The sequence below is a fragment of the Ascaphus truei genome, chromosome 7, assembly GCF_040206685.1.
Source record: "Ascaphus truei isolate aAscTru1 chromosome 7, aAscTru1.hap1, whole genome shotgun sequence".
Lineage (NCBI taxonomy): Eukaryota > Metazoa > Chordata > Amphibia > Anura > Ascaphidae > Ascaphus > Ascaphus truei.
The window spans coordinates 30,386,277-30,410,008 of NC_134489.1; the positions used below are offsets into that span (position 1 = coordinate 30,386,277).

Here is a 23,732-nt window from a genome sequence, read left to right on the forward strand (position 1 = left end):
AAAAAGTGGCCCCTGTGATAATATAGTAACACCTAGGGCACCTAAAAACGTCATATAATATTTTATATCATGATATTTAGTATATTTTAATAGCATTGAATGTTTTGTTTCCCTCCTACTATGGAGGACAATTTTTTCCCTGACGAAGCTCCATAGTAGGAGGGAAACGCGCGTTGGACGCGTGATTATGTCATCAGTCCCCACTATGGGGTTGTTTTAAACATAGTGTTCGTTCCAGCATCTCACTAGCGCAGCCAATATTTAAAAACAGTGTAGCAGCTAGGGAATGGTTTCACTGGTACAGTGTTGCCAACTGGATGTCTAGGTAAATAGTGACCTATTCCTGCTGCTGTTAGTGGCAATACATTTATTCACGCTATTTGTATGTAAGTGTTGAGCCTCTGGGCTCACCTTTGCTGGTTGCACCGTGCTAACTCTCTAGGATCCTAGTATCAATTATTGATTGGAATCCGTACAGTATATACAGTGTTGAGCAACATACTTTTTTGTGTGTTCGATATATATATATATAACTATATATACTTGTGGATATCAGTCAGTGTTAGAAGACATTATTCTGTATAATAATGTCAAAATTAAGGTCATGAGAAAAATGCACAATTTAACCTGTCGAGCTTATAAGGATTATACTGTCAAACAAGGCTTTAGGGCTCCAGTACCCTGGAGTCTCTTTAACCTCCTGGACTCTGATGACCCAGAACTTAGCTAGACTTTGTCAAACCTGGACAGCATGGAGCCGAAAACTGCGCACCTCCTCATCTCCGGTTCACTAACCGGATAGTAACGAGCTCATTCTCTGCACCATTCTGGGGTAATGGCTTGTCACGCGCCGCCAAACCTAATCCAGGTCCCGGATCAACGGCAAGAGGAAACCAAATCCTCGTTGCTCTCCAACTCACCCCAACCCCAAACCCTGAACCCCGGGAATGACGTCCCAGCGGGAAAAACAACTGGAGGAAGGGGGAGGCGGGAAAGGACACATCAGAGCCTCCAGAGGAACAACAGGAGGTGGCCCAGATGGACCTGCAACTCAATTTATCAGTCCTTTTCTCCGTTTTTTTAGAGTTATGTCCCACCAATCTCTCCGAGGCCCGCAGCGACCCCGTACGACGGCCAGCTCTCTGAGTCTTCAGGGGTTCTTTGGGTTGCTGAGTCAGAGGGAGGCCCAGAGACTGTAGGAAGAGTTCGCTATCCTCTGGGTATCTGATGCTGTGATGCTTGCCGTTTCTGATGACAATGAGTTTAAATGGAAAACCCCACCTGTAACGAATATTATTCTCCTTAAGTATGAGGGTTAAGGGTCTGAGTTCCCGCCTGCGTCTTATGGTTACCTTCGATAAGTCATTGAATACCTGCAGTGATTCATTTTCAAATAGTACATCACCTTTTTCTCTGCATGCATTTATAATCTTCTCTTTGGTGTCATAGCTGTGAAGCCTCAGGATGATGTCTCTTCTGTGTTTGTGGTCTTAGGATCTTGGGCCCAGAGCTCAGTGGGCACGGCCAATTTCAAGGTCCCTCTCTTGGAGTTCAGGGCTAATTGTAGTTAGGAGCTTGTGTAGATAAGGCCTTATGGCGTTAGTGGTGACTGACTCTGGGACATTTCTTATCTGCAGGTTTTGCCTCCTGTTCCTTCACCTGTTTCTCAAGGATATCTATAAGGTAAATTATTTCTTTACACAATCTCTGGATTTTGTCATCCGCGATACTCTGTATCTGGAGCGCTTCATCCATTTTTGTTTCCAACTCAGATGTTCTCTGAGCAAGGGAGTTGATCTCTGCACCTTTTAAGTCATCTTGAAATGACCGGTGCATTTTATCACACACCTTAGAAAGCAGATCCTCCAAGTATGCTCGCGTTATTTCTTCGCCTTCCAGGGTGCTTGAGTCCATCCATCCCTGCTCTTTGCTTAGAGGGGCTCCATGTGTTGTGCTGGTGCCATCTTGGGCTCCACCACCCTTGCCTGATGGGCGTTGTTGTCCTCTGAAATACCGGAACACGTCTTGTGTCAGCTTTTTTAGTTTTCCAGCCATGCTGGGGAGGCTTTAATAGTTCTGCAGGTTATTTTTTGTACTCATTGGATGGAGGAAAGTCCTATTTCGGATGCCCTCCCTAACTGTCCATGCCAGGTGATGTCACCAGAAGTGTCCTCTTTGGAGACATTTTTTATTAAATAAAGTCATAGTTTTAGTCTGATTTCGTCAGTGGTGATTATTGATTTTGAATCTTTCCCTTAGCAATATACAGTACAGTTAGGTCCGGAAATAATTGGACACTAATACAAGTTTTGTTATTTCGGCTGTGTTCCAAAATAAATTAAAGTTACAGTTAGATAATGAATATGGGCTTAAAGTGCAGTCTATCAGCTTTAATTTGAGGGTATTCACATCCAAATTGGAGAAAGGGTTTAGTGATTACATCTCTTTAATATGTAGCCCCCTCTTTTTCAAGGGACAAAAAATAATTGGACAGTTGACTCAAAAGCTGTTTCATGGACAGGTGTGGGCTATTCCTTCATTATTTCATCATCAATTAAGCAGGTAAAAGGTCTGGAGTTGATTCCAGTTGTGGCATTCGCATTTGGAAGCTGTTGCTGTGAACCCACAACATGCGGTCAAAGGAGCTCTCAATGCAAGTTAAACAAGGTATCCTTAGGCTGCAAAAAAAAGGAAAATCCATCAGAGAGATAGCAGGAACATTAGGAGTGGCCAAATCAATAGTTTGGTACATTCGGGGAAAAAAGAACGCACTGGTGAGCTCTGCAACACAAAAAGGCCTGGACGTCCACGGAATACAACAGTGGTGGATGATCGTAGGATCCTTTCCATGGTAAACAAAAACCCCTTCACAACATCCAGCCAAGTGAAGAACACTCTCCAGGAGGTAGGCATATCATTATCCAAGTCTACCATAAAGAGAAGACTTCACGAGAGCAAATACAGAGGATTCACCACAAGGTGCAAACCATTCATAAGCCTCAAGAATAGAAAGGCCAGGTTAGACTTTGCAAACAATATCTAAAAAAGCCAGCCTAGTTCTGGAACAGCATTCTTTGGACAGATGAAACTAAGATCAACCTGTACCAGAATGATGGGAAGAAAAAAATATGGAGAAGGCTTGGAACGGCTCATGATCCGAAGCATACCACATCATCTGTAACACATGGTTAGGCAGTGTGATGGCATGGGCATGCATGGCTTACAATGGCACTGGGTCACTAGTGTTAATTGATCACGTGACAGAAGACAGAAGCAGCCGGATGAATTCTGAAGTGTATAGGGATATATTATCTGCTCAGATTCAGCCAAATTCAGCGAAGTTGATTGGACGGCGCTTCACTTTACAGATGGACAATGACCCAAAACATACTGCGAAATCAACCCAGGAGTTTTGTAAGTCAAAGAAGTGGAATATTTTGCAATGGTCGAGTCAATCACCTGATCTCAACCCGATCGAGCATGCATTTCACTTGCACTAGACAAAACGTAAGGCAGAAATACCCACGAAAAAACAACAACTAAAGACAGCTGCAGTAAAGGCCTGGCAAAGCATCACAGAGGAGGAAACCCAGCGTTTGTGATGTCCATGCATTCCAGACTTCAAGCAGTCATTGCCTGCAAAGGATTCTCAACAAAGTATTAAAAATGAACATTTTATTTATGATTGTGTTGATTTGTCCAATTACATTTGAGCCCCTGAAATAAGGGGACTGTGTATGAAAATGGTTGCAATTCCTAAACGTTTCATACGATATTTTTGTTCAACCCCTTGAATTAAAGCTGAAAGTCTGCACTTCTATTGCATCTTGGTTGTTTCATTTCAAATCCATTGTGGTGGTGTACAGAGCCAAAATTATGAAAATTGTGACAGTGTCCAATTATTTCCGGACCTAACTGTATATGACTAGCCATGCCCCCCGCCCCTGCTCTAATAGATTTGCTGGACAGCCAAGGGAAACTTAGAATGTCCATAATTTGGGAGGTGAGCCACATTGGAAGCTCATGCGTTGACCTACAAATCCGCAGCAAAATGTCCAGTGAAAGTTTTGTTTGCTACGCGGTGCCGTTTCTGAGATATCGATGCTTCGGACATACAAACATGAACCAAAGTGACTTGGAGCGGCGCTAAACAGCAGTGGTAGTGACACATGTGATTTTTAAATATATAAAGTGAGTTGTAAGGTGAAACAAAAAAATAATTCTCAACCTTCCAGGGAATATGTACAGATTCCCTTCAAGATAATGTGTGTCCAGGGTAGGAAGGAAGCGATGGTTTCAGGAACACCCCAGAAAAAAGAATAAAAAATGATGGTGCAGTAAACAGGCGTTCAAACAAACAGGCGGAATCCCACTTAGAATTATAGTATAGATTGTAAGGATATATGTTTACTCTTTGCCATTTATTCTCTCTTATTTGGGATCTTTGGGGTGGTGTCAGTCCACCCAAGGTCCTCTCTGGTGTCCTGGCCCCACTTTTCTGTAATGGAGGAATTTTGACTGTGAGTTTGCAGCTTGTGAGCAGACTCAATTTGCAAATTGTGATTCTCAGAATTTGTCCATTGAGGTTATTAATTTTAGTATGAGGTACCTTAGTCCAGATGGCTCCACTTTGTCAATTTTTTTAATTTAATTCGACGTCACCGGAAGTCTCTGTAATATGCTTTATTTAATACTGTATGTTGCATCTAGTGGTAAGTAATTCTGACCTTAAACAAGTCCCTTTTAGTTTTTGTGTATGGGCTTTAAAGGGTGTGTCTGGTGCTTTAAATGGTGATGAGCTGATGACTTATCACTCACCCGGTTTCCCTCTATCTCCAGAGCAGATCTCTTCAGCTGATGTGTCTCTTCGGGGTTCTCTTGAGCCGGTGTAATGTTCCGGTAGATCCGTTGGCAAAAGCACAGGCAAGGTTGGCGCAATGCCGTTCTTGTCTCCACCTCACCCACTCACGGAGAAGCGGCAGCCGTCTTGCACCCAACCTGCACCGGATCAAAGCACCTATCGGGCCCCCGTGTTGAATCTTCCCACGACTGTTGGTCACGTTCGCTGGGGGGGGGGCAAGGAGGGGTAGCCTCAGGGGCCAGGCAGCTGGACAGGTATTTGTTTATTTATACCACTCATTCTGGGGTGGGGGGGGGGGGGTGGCAGGGAGGTCCGGGGCTGTTGCTCTGCTCCCGAGAGATCAAAGCAGTCTAAGAGAATCTCTCTGGCACCGGGGTGGGGGAGGGGGGGAATGGCATACCCACATCCAACGTTTGTGACCGCCACAGCTCTCCCGAAGCTCCATCGCTCCTCTCTATATAAACCGTGTGGTCGCGTCTTAGGCACGTTCTATAGTGCAGTGCGCATGCTACGCTGTGCGCGCGCGTGGAATTTTAGTTGGCTGACGTCAGTCAGCCTTTCTATACAAGGGGGAGCCGACAGAAAGCGGCGAAGATGAGGAAATTCATATTTTCGCGCCGCTACCGGCTCTGCATGTATGTATATATGTCTGTGTGTATATAAGTAAGCATGTGTATGTATTTATATGTGTGTGTATGTATGTGTGTATGTATTTGTGTGTCTACACAAATGTAATAAATATATTATTTCTACCAATGTTTTTTTTTTTAATAAATAATAAATTACGCATACATACACACATACACATACATACACACATACACACATACACATACATACACACATACACACACATACATACATACACACATACACATACACACACATACATACATACACATACACACACATACATACATACACACATAAACACACACAAACACACATAAAAACTGTATGTTCAACACTGTATACTCACACAGTATACATACAAAAAGCATACGGCGCGTGCACGCGCGTTCGCATAGGCACGCGCGGCCGCATGCTGTATGCTGAACAGAACGGCCCTTAGAAGTTGGGGCGGAGGGAAAGGAAAAGGATTTCCGGTGATTGTGTGTCCCCAAAAGTTCGCAAGAGTGTTTGAGATAATATTTGCAGGGTGGGGACAGTCTATCCTGATGGTTGATTAGCCTTTTTTATTCTTTATTTTGTTTTGTTTTTAAGGGTATTTTCCACTCTTAAACCGGTCTTCTTGTCGGAGCCAAGCTGATTTGCAACCTTCCCGCTCTATGTCCAGGCCACGCTCCCGTGACACTTTTTCTATACTATTGATATCTTCAGCGCCCATTACCACCTACACAACAACCATAGGCCCCGGGAAATCTGTCGATGGGCCTGCTTTAACATTTTGTGACCATGTACAACATCTGTACCATATATGTTTGAGTAAACTTAGATTAAAGGTTTCATTGTGAGAAAAAATTACTTAGCTGCATAAGCAGCTGCAGTAAAATTAACATGAGCAGACAATTCATGGGCCACATCAAGACCATTCACAGGCCTAATTTGGCCACAATTCAAGAGCACTGCTATTGGCGTATGTACAGTAGTGGAAGGATGTTGCTGCCCTAACATATTTAAGGGGTGATTTCCTAAAGTCCCCAGTTGCTGATAAAAAAACCAGCTCAAAATGTATCAAAGAAAAGGAATCCCATTAAAAGCAAAGGGAGTTTTTAATTTGATAAATCGACTGTGACGGTTGGGGTAGCCAGTTTCATAATAAAGATGAAGCCTGACGGTTACCCCTGAAAATCGTGGGTCCCCAGTAGCTTAGCAGCACCATAAGACGGGGTGTATTATACTGTTACCCTCGTTCAATAAACCTGGGATTTCGGGTGTGGGAGTTTAAAGGTGAGTATTTGGGTAAAAATGTATTTAAAACATGTGTGCAAGGTTGCGGGGCAAAGATACTGGTTGTCCCCCCATTTTACCCGCTGACTGCGTCTGGTCTGCGGGTACTCGTATGCATGTTGTCCCCATTATATTTTTCCCTTAAAATATTGTATTCTCCCACCCCATGATTAGTTTAACAATTGTATTCCCAAGCCCAGGTTAGAGGAAAAAATATGTACTTTTAAAATGTATATTCATCTCTATACAGACAGTCCTGGTAATCCGATAAGTAGCCAGGATGTCTGCATAGAGATGTGGGATCAAAGAGAAGGGAAGTCGAGAGGTGTCAAGACATTTGGTGACCGGGGAAGGGCGGAGTACTGGGTCTGGAGACAAATGCTCCCCGCGGGGGAGACTCTTTGTTCTCCCAGACTTGGGGGAGCCTACCCAGCGGGAGGTATGGGGCTAGCAAGGGGAAGCCATTGCTGGTGGACACGGTTCCCATTGGCCAGTTCGAATCTCCCGCTTGCCGGATTTGTGAGCTTCCTCGACACGCCCCCTCATCTGACGCGTACAGCAAAACGAGTCCCCAGCTTCGATTGGCTGTTGCCATTACGATCCATTCTCCGATAGTCGCCAGCTCCTTCTCCATGTTGAACATAAGACAGCGAGGTCTATGTAAGGGGACTGGATACTCATGTAGAGTTTATTACCCGGCTAGCCCAATGGAGTTCCCAGTGGGTATAGGGGTGCAAAACCCATATACACAGAGAGATGCTAAATCTACTTATCTGAGAGCAATTCTACCAGAAGTGTATGCCCGATGTCTGTGAGTGGGTAATAGATCATAAACTCAGTGACTTTCATGGGGCTGCCATGATGGCAGATGAATATGTGACATCCCAGCCACAGTGTAGGAAGAGAATCCTACTCCCTGTTGTGGTGCCCGCAGTCCGGACACCAAAGCTGCTGATCCGTCCTCTGTTACCCCAATGTGGAGGACAAAGACACCTGCCAGGGAGAGGGCAGAAATTGTGCATGAGCGTCAGTGCTATCAATGCAATAGGACCGGGCATCTGCAGTTAGATTGCCCCAACCTTCCCTGTACCAGCAACCCCAATCTGGGGCAACGTACCCCAGCAGCTAAGCCAATCGCCTATGCGGGATTGGCACCAACAGAAGAGCAACAGGCAGCCGTGCAGCAGGTACCCAGGCGACGGTCCCTATAGCGGCTACCGGCGGAGAGGCGGAGGATGCAGACGGGCATCTTATTTCAGCAGTCGGGCTGCAGGTAAACAATGTGTGGTAGAGGCACTTGTACCCAGTGACCATAGGAGATTGGCAGGTGGCCGCCTGATGGACACCGGACTACGGTAACTCTTGTGCGATCCAATAAGGTCAGCCCAGAGCACCAGCTCTCAGGGACAGGATTGCAGGTGAGAATGTCGGATAGTGCGCCCAGGTCCCTACAAGTTGCCTGATTGTTCTTCGATTGGGGTGCCGGTCGAGGGCTGAGGGATGTCTGTGTGTTACCTGGATTGGACACCGATATCTTGTTCGGCAATGACCGGGGCACTGTATATGCAGAAGATGCTCCTGTGGTGCAGTTACAAGGAGCCAAAATCAGGCGGTTGCCCAGGCAGAGGAGGTTTTGGTACCTCTGCCCACTGAGTAGATCATCGCTCCCCAGCTTTTGGAGCCAGCGTATCTTGGGGTCCAGAGGAGACAAGGCAGGTAAGCCAGACCGAGTCCTTACAGTGACATACCTTCCAATGTTTCCCTCGACTTAGTGACTGAGGGCGGGCTACCAGAGCTCAGTGAGCGGTTCAAGGAAGCTATATTTTTCGATCCCGACTTGGAGGGCATGAGACTGTGGGTGCACTATTCTGCCTCAGAGAGCGGGTCGGAATGATTCCTCTGGCACCGTGGGCTCTTGTACAGAGATGAAGCCGCTGAAGCTACGGTCTGAGTAGGGACATATAGGAGATAGCTAGTTGTACCCAGGAAGTATAGGCAGCAGTTACTGAAGGTTACCCATTCCATCCCACTTAGGGCATAAGGGGGTCACCTGGACCAGAGCCCAACTACGGATTTCTGGAATTATGGCCAGGGGCATCTCAGGAGATATCAGTGTTCTGCCGCACCTGTGATGCTTGCCAGTGGGTAAGCAAGTCGGGTGACCATGCGAAGGTGCCACTGAGACCGCTACCGATCAACAACGGGCCCTTCCAGAGGGTAGCTGTAAATATAGTGGGTTCACTTCTGATATCTAGTCGATAATTGAAGCGCTACATCCTCACGGTGGTTGATTTTACAACCAGGTACCCTGAGGCTGTGGCACTGTCCTCCATCGAGGCATGAAAAGTGGCAGTAGCTCTGATAGAGATTGTTTACTAGGGTAGGTTTCCCAAGTGAGATCCTACCCGATAAGGGGACGCAGTTCATGTCTGAACTGTTCCAGTGTCTCTGGGCTACATGTGGGGTGAAAGCCCTCTGCCCTGCCCCTTACCACCCCCAAATTAATGGACTGTGCGAGCGGTTCAATGGGACATTGAAGCAACTGCTGCGAGCATTTGTAGAAGCTGAAAAGGGAGCACAAGGAGCAGAGCCAGAGGGTTTGATTACTGTCTTCATTTGCTATTCCCATTAACCTTTCATTGACTGTTGTGGACTCCTGGTGCTTCTTTGCAAGCTGCTTTCTTGCAAGCTGTGTTCAGCCTTTACTGTACCATTGCCCACAGTTTCTTGTGGTACTTGAACTACTGGCATTGACTTTAGTGGATTCTTGCTGCCCTGCTATTAGCTGTTTAGCTGTATTTAGCCTACACTGTATGTTTGCTATCTATTTTCAGGGGTGTCTGATTTGACCAGTTATAGGGGAAGGGAGGCTTAGGGAAGTACCTCTGGGACCTTTTGGACCAGGGGGAATGGGCCAGATGAAGAGGTAGTCCTTTGAAACGTCGCCCCCCTAGCATACTTGCCGTTCTCCATTTTTTGTGTATATTCCTTGTGTTTCATGGTTTTTTCCCCCTTCCCCCCCCCCCCCCCCCACCCCTCACTTTGTGACATGCCCATTTGTGTTACTGGTTTCTGCAAACACATTTGATTTATTTCTGGTTCGTTTTATTATTAAATGTTTATTCTGCATTACAACTGTTTTCATCATTTAGCTATTAGACAGTGAGTGCTGGTACTTACGTAGATTTGTTAGTGCTTAAAACTTATGTATTAAGGTCAGGGGGGAAAATTACCAGTTGTCTCACCATTTTACCCGTGGACTGCATCTGGTTCGCAGGTACGCGTCTGCATAATGTCCCCTTAATATCTTCCCTTTAGTACTGTATGTTCAGCCCGTAATTGTTAATATAACAGTTGCAGTCCTGAGCCCAGGTTAGAGTAAAAATGTTAAATTTTAAATTGTGTATTCATCTATGTCTATACAGACAGTCCTGGTAATCCGTGAGGTAGCCAGGATGTCTGCATAGAGATCGGGGATCAAGGAGGAGAAGGGAAGTCAAGAGGTTTCAGAACATTTGGTTAGCAGGGCAGGGTGGAGTACCGGGTCTGGGAACAAGGAATCCCTGAAGGGAGACATTTTTATCGCCCAGACTAGGTTGAGCCTACCCAGTTTGCAGTATGGGGCTGCCATTAGGAATCCGTTGCTGGTAGGCATGATTCCCATTGGCCAGTTTGAATTTTCGCTTGCCGGACTCTTGATACACCTCCTCCTAAGATGCATACAGCCAGACGATCCCCCAGCTTTGATTGGCTGGTACAGCTACGATCCATGCTCTGATTGGTTGCCAGCCACTTCTCCATTTTGAATATAGAACAGCAAGGTCTATGTAAGGGGACTGGCCGATCAGAGAACCAGGCTTCTTGGAGTTTGTGTCGGTGAGGTGCTGGTGGGCTTTTTAAAAGTGCTTTGCTTCTAATAGCAAAGCACTCGGCACAGAGTTGCCGGAAAACCTGCCTAGCTGAGACCAAGTTTTGAGTTTGCGGCCAAGTTTCAGCTTTTGCCTTGCTCGCATTAGCTGGTATAGCCAGATATCTTCTCTGATGAGGGTACCTTGAAGTTTCTGGGTATGGAGCAGACAGAGTAAGCCTTCCAAAGCTGGCGCTCTGCACCTAGTTGAGACTAGACTGACCCCATGCCCCAGTTAAGTGTGTATTCTACTGTATTTTGTGTATAATTGTGTGTCTGCTGGTTTCACCAGAATAAACCTCATTTTATTCCACTACCTTTTCCTGCCTAGTGATTTGATCCCGGAAGGTAAATGTGTTAAAAGTACTGATCTCCTGTGACACTGGACATGTATATGTCCAGTATTACTTCTCTGTACATAGTGAGCTCACCGGTTTGGGGGCTGCGGGATTTCCCTGAGCAGGGCTGTTGCTATGAGGCTGGGCAGATTCCTCTGTCCTGATTGACTGTTGCTTGGTAATGCAGCCAACCAGGAGAAGGTGTCAGAAACCTAGGATTGTGGACAAGGAGAGGAAGAAACAGCATGGAGTGGAGACAGGTGTGTGCAGCAATCGATATGATAGTAGGCCCACTAGGCCCGGGACTAGGGCTGCAAAATGATTGGGTGACAAATTTTCCCTGCTTCTATATGATGATGTCACTGTCTTTGGGCTCATCGCCTCCCACAAGCCTGGATTCGAGGAGACGTCTTCATGGGTGGGAACTATTTATAAGCAACTGCACAGCGCTACAAAAACGTTTCAATTATTTTTGCACATGCTGTTTAGTTCCTTATGTGTGGAGGGCGGCAGGGAGAAAGCAGAAAGCAACCGAGCATCAGAGGACAGTACAGACCTTACTAAGGTGAGTGGGGAGTGGATGGGGGATGTCCCTGTGTCATGTACATGTACTATGTGACGGTGTTACTGTACCACTGCAAAGGGAATTCTCTCTCGGGCACAGGGTTGCCACCACTCCGGGATTGACCCAGAGACTAGGGGTTTCGACCATGTATCTCTCGGCTATGGGTTTATCGGGAAAATATACGTCTGGCAGCGGCATCTCCCCCTGCAAATCCAGTCAACATGGCTGCACAACGTTAAATGGCTCCACGTTGCCATGACAACGGAACGCTAAGTGACATCACAACGGCACACTGCGCCATGTTGCAACGACAACGGGCTGTCACATGATGCCTCAGCGCCATAAGGCATCCTGTTGCCAGGGCAACTTGACGCTGATGCCAAAGGTAACAGAGATAAGATGAATAAAACTTTTTTTTTTAAATATTATTGCATAAAGTCTCTGGTCAGATTTCAATAGAAAGTGGCGTCTAGTTTCTGCCTCTCCTGCCGGTTCATACCGGAAGCAAAGCCCGATGTGCACGGGACCAGCGTGGGTGGCATAAGAGGCTTCCTCCGGGCTTGTATGGTGTGATTTGTGTGCACAGACCCAACAGAGCAGCAGTGTAATATTTTGTGTGTTTGTGTGTGTGATTCCGTTTTGTGTGTGGCATTACGTTTTGTGTATGTGGGAGGGGGTCTTCCGTTTTTTTGGCTGTGGGGGGAGAGGTTAATTCCGTATTGTGTTGGGGGGATCTGTGGGGGGATTGTATGTGTGGTGGTGGTTTCCGTTTGGGGGATTCCATTTTGTGTGTCTATGGGGGGTGGGGGGGAGAATACCGTATTGAGTGTGTGAGGGGATTATGATTTGTGTGGGGGGAATTGTATGTCTGGTGGGGGCTTCCATTGGGGGGGGGGGGGGATTCTGTTTTGTGTGTCCTGCAGGGAGTAGGGACATTTTGTGTGGGCTGCAGGGGGGTACCATCTTGTGTGTGCTGCAAGTTCCGGTGCCATTGTGCCATTGCGTGTGCTGCAGGGAGGAGCATTTTGTATGTGCTGCACGAGGTGCCATTGTCTGTGCTACAGGGGGGCATTTTGTGTTTGCTGCAGGTGTGTGCCATTTTGTGTTTGCTGCAGGTGGGTGTCGTTATATGTGTACTTGCGGAGTGGGGGGTTACTGTATCTTGTGTGTGCTGCACGGGCGGATACCAGTTTAGGGTTGGCAAAAAGGTATGGGCCTATGGGCAGCAAAATTGTAAATCCACGTGTGTGTGTGTGTCGCAACTTTCATCATTGTGTCCAGTATTTTTGGAGAAGCCACCTGGCAACCTTAGCTACTGTACATAGACATGTTATACATTCAGTGATAAAAACCAAAGTCAGTGTTATTATTTAGATACAGAAGAGACTATATTCTTCATTTCAAAATATTCAAGAATCACCTTCACAGTCTGTTAATGGCAGTTGTGGTTCTCCTGTCAGCCTATTTTTTCTGGGTTAGATAGGCTCTAGTGTTCATTTCAGGCCTGAGAAGTATAATGTAACATTTAGGAATAAATATACAACCCAGTAACCCAGCACTGGAAGCCAGGATGGCAAATATCTCTACAGCTACTATGTATCTGCCTTTGCTGCTCATATAGGCTGGGATGAAGGAGATCCAGACACTGCAGAACACCAACATGCTGAATGTGATAAACAGGGCTTCATTAAAACTATCAGGCAAGTTCCTGGCTAAGAAAGCAACAATGAAACTGATAAAGGCCAGAAGTCCCATGTATCCGAGTACACAATAGAACCCAATCAGTGACCCTTCATTACATGTAAGTAATATCTTCCCAATCTCATCTTCCATGTTATAGTATGGGAAAGGAGGGGAGCTTCCCAGCCAAACAGCACATATTAGAACTTGAATCAGAGAACAGAAGAGGATGATAGAGTTAGGCACTATGGATCCCATCCAGTCCCTGAACTTGCTGCCTGGCCTGGTGACATTGAAGGCAATGATTACAGTCACAGTTTTGGCTAGAATGGAAGAGACAGAAATGGAGAAGGTGACCCCAAACACTGTTTGTCGCAGAATACAGGTCACTTGGAGGGGGTGACCAATGAATATCAGGTTACAGAGGAAGCACATCTTGAGAGAGAGAAGCAGAATGTAGCTGAGGTCTCTATTGTTGGCTTTCACAATGGGAGTGCTTTGGTATTTGATGAATATGCCCATAACTAAAGTGGTGAGAAGAAAGAACAGAACAGATATCAAAGCAAGAGATGTTCCCAGGGGATCTTCATAGGACAAATAAATGTTTTCTTTATCAATGCAGTCGTCTCGGTTACTATTTGGCCACTGAGTTTCTGGGCATTTGACACAGGTACTCATATCTAAAAATGGAAAAGCACAATTCCTTTATTGAAAAGTATATTCAGTACAAATTCACAACATTATTTAACACATTTCTAGTTTGACAGAAGAGACATTCCCACCAAATATGAAATCATAGAGTTAAGACACATATGCCATTGAATACATATACAATTCTCTGTTCATTATGTATACATCTGAAAGTATTATGACTGGTCCATGAAGTATGGTGTGTATAGCGTGATTGAACAACATATTTATTTATATGCAGTTACCCTAATAGTTATACTCCTCTAACCCAGGAATTGCCAAAACAGTTATGTTATCTGTGATTGATAGGATAATTACAGTATTGTCAGTTTTATGCTATGTCATTCTAAGGCTGCGTCCAGGGTTGCAGCAGCCGTACGGAGGCACGCTGAGGCTAAGGCTAAGCGGGTGCTTTCCCTGGCGTTGGTCCGTGCGCCGTCCGGGGGCATGTCGGGGGGGGGGGAGAGGAGGCTGTGACGTCACAGAGAACCACTCAAGTAACTGGCCCTGCACTCTCTTGAGCCCTTGAATTAAAAAAATTGCTAAGACTTACGCTTCCGCACACTTGCGGAAGCGGAAGCGAGCCCCTGCTAAAGCTGCTCTCATTGCGACTGCAGGGGCTCACTGGTAAGCACTAGCGCGCCTCAGCACGGGTCAGCGCCTAAGCACTGACCATGCCCGAGGCCTAAGATTTTGATTCAGTCCTTCTTTTCTATTTCTAACTTCAGGCATGAAAGAGATAAAGGATCAGTTTCTCCTACAGAATCAACCTGATACCTGACCCTGAGTCTGCATTTGTTTATCTCAAAACAGATTTCATGAAAATCTGTGCTACCCATGTCCCACTACGCTGAATAAGAGTACAGGGGGCCAACCTTCAGTGTGTTACATCTGATCTTATTGCACGTTACCATTTTTGGGATGCGATGTGGAAAAGATACAAAGTAACTTGCACCACTAAGGATTTAAATAACTACAGATGCCTATGGAATACATCCACAAGGCAAACAAGACTAGCAAAAGCGCAATATAATTCTGACAATCTTTAGCAAACGTCATGAAACGCAGAAAACTTCTGGAAGGTCATCAACAATATATTCCAGCCTTGTAACAATCAACAACCATCTAATATCATAAAGGATAACTCTACTCTGACAAATCCCCCTGATATTGCAAATGCATTCAATGAATATTTTGTGGGGTGTGCTACTTCTTTAATATCAAAGCACACCCCTAACTACAATCATGAAGTTAAACCTGGGAGAACCCCCATAATCCCCTTCGCTACAGTGCTTACATTTTCAATTTGTCATAGTTCTGTATTTGAAGAGGAGATTTCACAAGTGTTCACAGCATTAAAATTAACCAGTTAATGTGGACCTGACCTACTGAAATCAAAGTTCCTATGACTTAGTCCCCCAGCCATTGCCATACAGCTTACCTACATTGTCAACTCTATTTTGACTTCAGGCCATATCCCATAGATCTGAAAAACTATAGAGTTGTCCCAATCTACAAAAGTAGGACGAAAACAGTGTCTTTAACTACAGACCAATCTCAATACTATTCAAAGTCATGGAAAATTGTGTCCACTCCCAATTAAGTGATTACTATACCAACACAAATTTCCTTAGCCAACTCCAATCTGACTTTCGCCCTAAACCACTCCATGGTAATTACCCTCTTAAAAGTTTGCAATGAGATTCAGCGTGGAATGGAACTGGGACAACTACTGTAACTTGTACCATATTCCTAGATTTTGCAAAGGCTTTTGATACCATTGATCATGTTATCGTGTTAAACGCTTCAGTACTCTGGAATAGAGGAGCATGCTTTAAATTGGTTTCACTCATACTTATCGGATAGATCCCAACTTATGTCTATTTCATGCTCTAACTGCAACCACTATAATATCACCTATGGGGTCTTGCAAGGCTGTGTTCTGGGGCCCCTACTCTTTTCAGTCTTCATTAATGATTTATCTACAATTTGTAACGGAACTTCAATGCACATGTTTGCAAATGACACAATCTTATATGCACAAAGCCCTTGCCTCACTGACCTTGGGCATGTAATTCAATCTAATTTTTTAATACATTAATACAGGATTTCCTAAAAGAAAACGGTTTTTAAATACAGACAAAACTGTATCGATAGTATTTGGGACTAAGGCTAAATTTCTAAAGCTTCCAACGACAGACCTACAGATCAGAACCAACCCTAACACCATTCTTGCCCCTATAACTAGTTTTAAGTGTCTGGGAATTTGGCTTGACATATTTCATATTGATACTCGGACATCCAAAACATATGCCCAACTAGGTATACTTTATAGGAACATCTACCACCTTTGTATCTAAAACTCTCTCCCGCCTTAAACCTTTCTCACTTTCTGCCCCACACCTCTGGAATGCCCTTCCCCTCAATACCCGACTAGCACCCTTTAAGACCCACCTTAAGACACAGTTGCTTAAAGAAGCATATGAATAGCACTGGATAATCTTAGACACATGATACATAAAGCTTGGCCCCCCGCAGACGCACTTACTAGAATTCCCTCCTACTGTTTCTGTATTTTCCCCTACCAATTAGATTGTAAGCTCCTCGGAGCAGGGACTCCTGTTACTTAATGTTACTTTTATGTCTGAAACACTTATTCCCTTGACCTGTTATTTATATTATTTGTTATTTATATGTATACAACATGTACTGTATTACTACTGTGAAGCGCTATGTACATTTATGGCGCTATATAAATAAAGACATACAATACAATACAGCACCCCAAACTCACCTTACTACACTAGACACCCTCTATAAATCAATATTCCCTTTTGTACTACAATGTAATTACAACACACATCACTGCAAAATGCTCAAAGAACTAGATTGTGCAAAGTACATTTTTCCTGTCTTGTCTTCAAATACTTTCTGGGCAAGATAACCCCCTATCTGAACAAACTCCTGACCCATACTACACGCAGCACTTATACCTGAGATCTGACTACAAAAGAGTGTTCATGGTCCCAAGGTTCAACAAGGAATCTGGCTGCTCCTCCTCTTATCGTGCACCTGACATCTGGAACAATCTACCAGATACTCTCAAAACTGTCTCCAGTATAAGTAATTTGAAGACGTCAGCTGTCTCTCATTTTATTCTTGTCTGTAACAGTTCCATATGGCCATAATCATATTATCTCTAACTGTCCATGAAATGTCTGTAAATTGAATGTATAACCTCTGTTCATTTATAGTAACCATGTATCTGTCACCATAACTCTGTGCCCAGGACATACTCTCAATGTATTATTTCGTCGTAAAACATTACAAAAATGTAAAAAATAAAATCAATACTTGTTTTTTACACCTCAAGGAAAATTAGGGGCTCCTGAGATTACCGGCAAAGTTACTAAATTAAACATCTATCAGAAAAAAACAAAATGGCTGTCAAATCTTATCCTCACTCTGGTATCTCAGGAACAAACCTCGAATGAAATCTACTACACCATGACCAGAATAGTCTCTGGAGCTGAAAAAGACAGCTCTTTACAAAGGCTCCCCATCTTCATAGGAAAGTATGGAAGACGAGGTGCCAACAAATCAACGCATGGATGCTTCGTCCGGACCAATACCAGAACGAATGCTCGTCTATAATGGGACAATCTGCATTGGGGGTGATGACAATGTTTGGAAGACTGTACATGGGGAAGGATTAAAAGGAATGGGAAATTCGAACTGGCCAATGAGAATCTTGCCAATGGGGACAATACCCAGCAATGGTTCTCAGAGCCAGCCCTGAATTATCTCCTGTAGAGATCAGCTCCTTTGAGACTGGATCAAACAAAGGTTCCGGTCTTTTTAATCATTGTCCACAGAAAAAGTCAGCAGCCCTTACCACTGCACAATGTCTGAAGCACTTCACCTCCCACATTTGAATAGTAGACCAGGTCTGTTTCTTTGCAGGCTGATTAAGTGCATTACCAGCGCTGAACACAGAGAAGACTGAAAATAACAGCATAAAATTACAAAAGTTGGATAGACGTTACAGAGCACATTAACAAGATGGATACTAGTTTAACCCCTGAGTAGCCATCTAGACACGTAGCGGCAATGGCAGGGCTTAACCTTTATAATAATAGCCGCATGGCATCCACCGCCACAAGAATCTCAGGAACCTATGGGTCCCCAGAGTTGAGAATAGTGATGTTCATCTCTGGAGGACCCCCAGTTCCAATCCTTTAAAGGTTAGATGGGATGCACGGCTCCTTTAATATGCAGCAAGATGACAAAAATGTAGCTAATAAGAGAACTGGACCATAACTAGTTTTCAATTTAAATTTTTTATAAAAATGTATATTCCAGGACAACTCAGAAATACAGAGTGTGTGTATGTATGTGTGTATGTGTGTGTGTATGTATGTATGTATGTATGTATGTATGTATATATATATATATATATATATATATATATAAATATATATATATATATATATATATATATATATATATATATATATATTGTGACAAACGGCTTACTCCGGGGCTCCGCCGTCTGTCCGGGACTGTTAGAACACGGTCTTTTAGGGTAGGTTAAATGATGAGGCGTCACGTACTGTTCCTTTAAACAGGCTATGCCTGGTTTATTCAGTCCCAGGCACTGAGACTGCCACAGTGCATACAACAGAAAACAGATCAAAACAAAAGCTGCTCACCTGAGCGATAACTTAACTTAGATATCCCTGACTCAGGGTTGGAAGTGGCTTTTCCACTTCCAACATCAAAACATGGTACTTTTGCAGTCTTACACAAATGAACAGAAAGATTGAACCTGTTTGGGGAAGAGGCTTCTCCCCTCTGTAGTTCAGCAGCCTTCCAGCCTCCTGGCTCTTGTGGGGAGACCAGAGCAAACAGGAAATCAGTCTTTCATACCTGATTCCTAATTAGCATGACAGGTGACAGAAATCAGGCAGCAGACAAACTCTGGTCTGGATCTCTCATTCCTCAGTTCCAGCGCTTGCCAAACTGTGGGATGGAGTGTATGTATTATAAGGCTGCACTCCCAGGCCAAACAGGATAGAAACTGTCTAGTATCCTGGGAGCCCTATATACGGAATTTATTACCATCCCCTGGTTTCTGTCACATATCCTCCCCCCCAGCTCAGACCTCGAGGGATGAGCGACCATGGATATTAGGGAGTGCATCCTTGACAACCCGTCAGCATTGCCATGTTTGTGCCCTGACCTGTGTTCCACAGAAAATTTAAAGGGTTGTAGGCTTAGGAACCACCTGGTAACTCTAGCATTCTTTTCCCTGTTTTGACACATCCAGGTAAGGGGTGCATGATCTGTGACCAACCGGAATTTTCTCCCCAACAGGTAGTATTTGAGCGTCTCTACAGCCCACTTTATTGCGAGACACTCTTTCTCTACTATGGAGTAATTTTTCTCCTGGGGATTTAGTTTCCTACTTAAATAAAGGATGGGGTGCTCCTCACCTTGAGACTCCTGGGAGAGTACCGCCCCCAGCCCTACCTCAGATGCGTCGGTTTGGACTACGAACTCTTTGGAGAAGTCAGGTGTGACCAACACTGGTTGGGCACAGAGAGCTTCTTTCAGGCTTCTAAAGGCCTGTTCGGTTTCGGGGGACCACTTTACCATTAGCGGTCCTCTTGCTTTTGTGAGGTCAGTTAGTGGGGTTGCCTTAGTTGCAAAATTGGGAATAAACCTTCTATAGTACCCAATTAAGCCCAAAAAGGTCCTTACTTGTTTTTTTGTAACTGGCCTTGGCCAATTTTGTATCGCCTCCACTTTGAGTGTTTGGGGTTTGAGTAAACCTCTGCCAATAGAATATCCCAGATACTTGGCCTCCTCCAGACCAATAGTGCATTTAGCGGGGTTAGCAGTTAGTCCAGCAGACCGGACTGCGTCAAGCACAGCTTGGACCTTTGGAAGGTGGGATTGCCAATCTTCACTATGGATTACCACATCATCCAGGTAGGCGGCAGCATACCGAGCATGTGGTTTTAAAATTTTATCCATCATTCTTTGGAATGTGGCGGGAGCTCCATGTAAGCCAAAAGGCAACACCTTATACTGAAAGAGGCCGTCTGGGGTTGAGAAGGCTGTCTTTTCTTTTGCCCTTTCTGTGAGGGGAACCTGCCAGTACCCTTTTGTTAGGTCTAGGGTTGTGAGATATCGGGCTTTGCCCAGTCTCTCTACAAGTTCATCTACCCTGGGCATAGGATAAGTATCAAATTTTGACACCGCGTTTAGTTTCCGGTAGTCATTACAAAACCTTGTTGTACCATCTGGCTTTGGGACTAAGACTATAGGGCTGTTCCACCCACTTTGGGATTCCTCAATTACACCTAGTTTTAGCATTTTTTTAACCTCTAAACTTATAGCCTTTCTTTTGGCCTCTGGGATTCGGTACGGTTTAAGGTTAACTCGGACCCCCGGTTCAGAGACTAGGTCATGTTCAATTACGCTAGTTCTACCTGGCCGTATAGAGAAGATTTCTTTGTTTCTTTTCACTAAATTCTGAACCTCTCGTTTCTGATGAACAGACAGTGTTTCAGCTATGCTAACCTCTGGGTCAGTTTCTTGATTCTCTGACGGACCTGGGGGTACTAGGGTTAACAAGACTTCTCTATCTTTCCAGGGCTTGAGTAGGTTTATATGGTAAATTTGCTCAGGTTTCCTCCTACCTGGCTGTCTTACCTTATAATTTACTTCTCCCACTCTTTCCAAGACCTCATATGGCCCATGCCATTTAGCAAGGAATTTACTCTCCACGGTGGGAGCCAGTACTAGTACCCTATCACCTGGAGAAAAAATTCTGACCCTAGCACCCTTATTATATGTATTCCTCTGTGCTTCTTGAGCTTTCTCCATGTGTTCCCTCACTATGGGTAGGACTGCAGCAATGCGGTCCTGCATGTGGGCAACATGCTCTATTACACTTCTGTAAGGGGTAACCTCGTGTTCCCAAGTCTCTTTGGCTATATCCAGTAAGCCCCTTGGGTGTCGGCCATACAATAGTTCAAACGGGGAGAAGCCTGTGGATGATTGGGGAACTTCCCTAATGGCAAATAACAGGTACGGTAACAAACAATCCCAGTTTTTTCCATCTTTATCAACCGCCCGCCGTAACATGCTCTTTAAGGTTTTATTGAACCTTTCCACTAAACCATCTGTTTGTGGATGATAGACTGAGGTTCTGAGATGCTTGATTTTTAGGAGTTTACATAGCTCTTTCGTTACTTGGGACATAAATGGTGTTCCCTGGTCAGATAGAATCTCTTTAGGAATCCCGACCCGGGAAAACAGAACTACTAACTCTTTTGCTATGTTTTTAGCTGAGGTGCTACGTAGGGGAACTGCCTCCGGATATCGGGTGGCATAATCTAATATTACCAATATATGCTGATGTCCCCTAGCAGACTTTATTAGGGGTCCTACTAGATCCATAGCAATCCGGTCAAATGGTACCTCTATTATGGGAAGGGGTACCAATGGGCTGCGGTACGCCTTGAACGGGGCGGTGATCTGACATTCTGGGCATGAGGAACAATAATTCGTAATTTCTGCCAGAACCCCAGGCCAATAGAAGCTTCGGAGAACCTTTTCTTTTGTCTTTTCCACCCCTAGGTGTCCCCCCAATGGATGACTATGTGCGAGGTGTAATACTACGTTACGGAATGTCCGTGGTACCAACAATTGTTTAGTTGTAACTGATTTCCTTTTATCAACCCGATATACTAGGTCGTTCTCTACCTCGAAGTAGGGGTAAGCAAGTGACCTATCTGGTTGGCCAGGAGTACTATTCTGGTCCCATATATTTCCCCTTGCTACCGCTAATGTGGGGTCCTCCCACTGGGCCTTCTTAAAACTCCCAGGACTGACCTCTAGGTCAGCGAGGGTCTTATCCGGTTCTGGGGTGGTAAGTGTCTGCTCAACATCTTGATTTGGGGTATTCCCTACCAAAGTAGTGATGGGGAAGGGAATTTTACAGCACTCCTCCTTTTCCCCCTTCTTATTTGGGCCCTCGTCAACCTCCATTTCTGAAAAAGGGAAAGGATTTGTTTCTTCTAATACTTCGTTATGGTCCGCTATTGAAATCTGGGCGCTATTCTGAGCGGGGGACCACATTTTTAGAAAATGGGGAAAGTCGGTCCCTATTAACACATCATGTGCCAGTTTGGGTACAATACCCACCTTGAAATCTAAAGAACCAAACTCTGTTTCAAAAAAAACATCAACAGTGGAATATTCATGATTATCCCCATGTATACAACAAATTGCCACTCTTTGTGAACTGTTTCCCTGTTTCTTCTTAATGGGCAAGAGGTATTCGGACACTAGTGTGACCATGCTCCCAGAGTCAAGAAGTGCCCGAACCCTCTTACCATTAACCTTTACAAATGCCCACAGATGGTTATTCAAGGGGTCCTCTGGGCTAGGGCCCATACATTGGGACAACAGCGAATAAGGTTCCACGCTGTTGCATTGCATGGGCTCATAATTTAGTGGGCAGATTTTTGCTGTGTGGCCCCTCTCATGACAATTTACACATTTAGGTACATAGTCTGTGTCCCACTTAGAGCCTTTTCCCGTCTCCCCATGTTGGCTATTGCCCTTAGTGTGCGAACCACTGTTGCTGGTGCTGCGTGAAGGTGGTCGCCGCTCTTCAGCGCCCCTTAACCCCGGTACCCTTTTACCGTCTCTGGAAGAGTCCTGGAACCTCGGGTAGTGGGGTTGCTCCACGACTGTGGGTTGCGGGTGCTCTTCTGCTGCATTGTACCTTTCTATGAGGGCCACAAGCTCATCCGCATTGTGGGGGTCACTCCGACTGACCCAACGGCGTAAGGCAGAGGGAAGTTTCCTCAAGAACTGGTCCATGACCAACCGTTCCACGATGTGGCTGGCTGAGTTGATCTCGGGTTGTAGCCACTTCCGGGCGAGGTGGATGAGGTCATACATCTGGCTTCGGGTGGCTTTATCCATCGTGAAGGACCATGCGTGAAACCTTTGGGCGCGAACAGCCGTGGTTACGCCGAGGCGGGCGAGGATCTCGAACTTCAATTTTGCATAGACGTTAGCTTCGGCTGGCTCTAGATCAAAGTAAGCCTTCTGGGGTTCGCCGCTTAGGAAGGGTGCGATTAGACCAGCCCACTCAGCTTCTGGCCATCCCTCTCTCTGTGCCGTGCGTTCAAACGTGAGAAGATAGGCTTCCACATCATCCGAGGGTCCCATCTTCTGAAGGTAGTGGCTTGCCCTGGTCATTTTCGGAACTGGGGCTGCCGCTGCCAGTGGAAGGTTACTGATAGTCCCCCTCAGGATCTCGAGTTCCTGCTGTAAGCCCTGAGCGAACCGCTGTTGCTCCTCTCTCAGCAAGCGGTTTGTCTCTTGCTGGTTTGCATTCGCGTTTTGCAGGGCTTCATTCGTCTGTTGCTGGTTTGCATTCGCCTGTTGCTGGTTGGCATTCGCCTGTTGCTGGTTTGCATTAATCTCTTGCTGGGCTATTAGCAGCTGTTGATGGGCTGCATTCGTCTGCTGCTGGTTTGCATTAGTTTCTTGCTGGGCTATTAACAGCTGTTGCTGGGTTTCATTCGCGTCTTTCTGGGCAGCGACATTGCGTACCAGCGCACCCACCACGTCTTCCATCTTGTTTGCAGAGGATGAAAAAACTTTTTTTTTTTTCAAAGTTCTTCAACCCGCAGACCCCCTAGTGCTCTGCCCGCATTCTCCACCATATGTGACAAACGGCTTACTCCGGGG

The 23,732-nt window shown here is 45.2% G+C and overlaps 1 protein-coding gene across 1 annotated transcript in view; it reads right to left on the reverse strand.

Moving 5' to 3' along the window:
• Positions 1-13,043: 13,043 nt before the first annotated feature.
• Positions 13,044-23,732, reverse strand: part of LOC142499948 (vomeronasal type-2 receptor 26-like) — a 38,433-nt gene continuing 27,744 nt past the window's right edge. The window contains exon 2 of the mRNA XM_075610006.1: positions 13,044-13,942. Coding sequence (XP_075466121.1) covers positions 13,044-13,942 — 899 coding nt within the window. The remainder of the gene's footprint in view (positions 13,943-23,732) is intronic.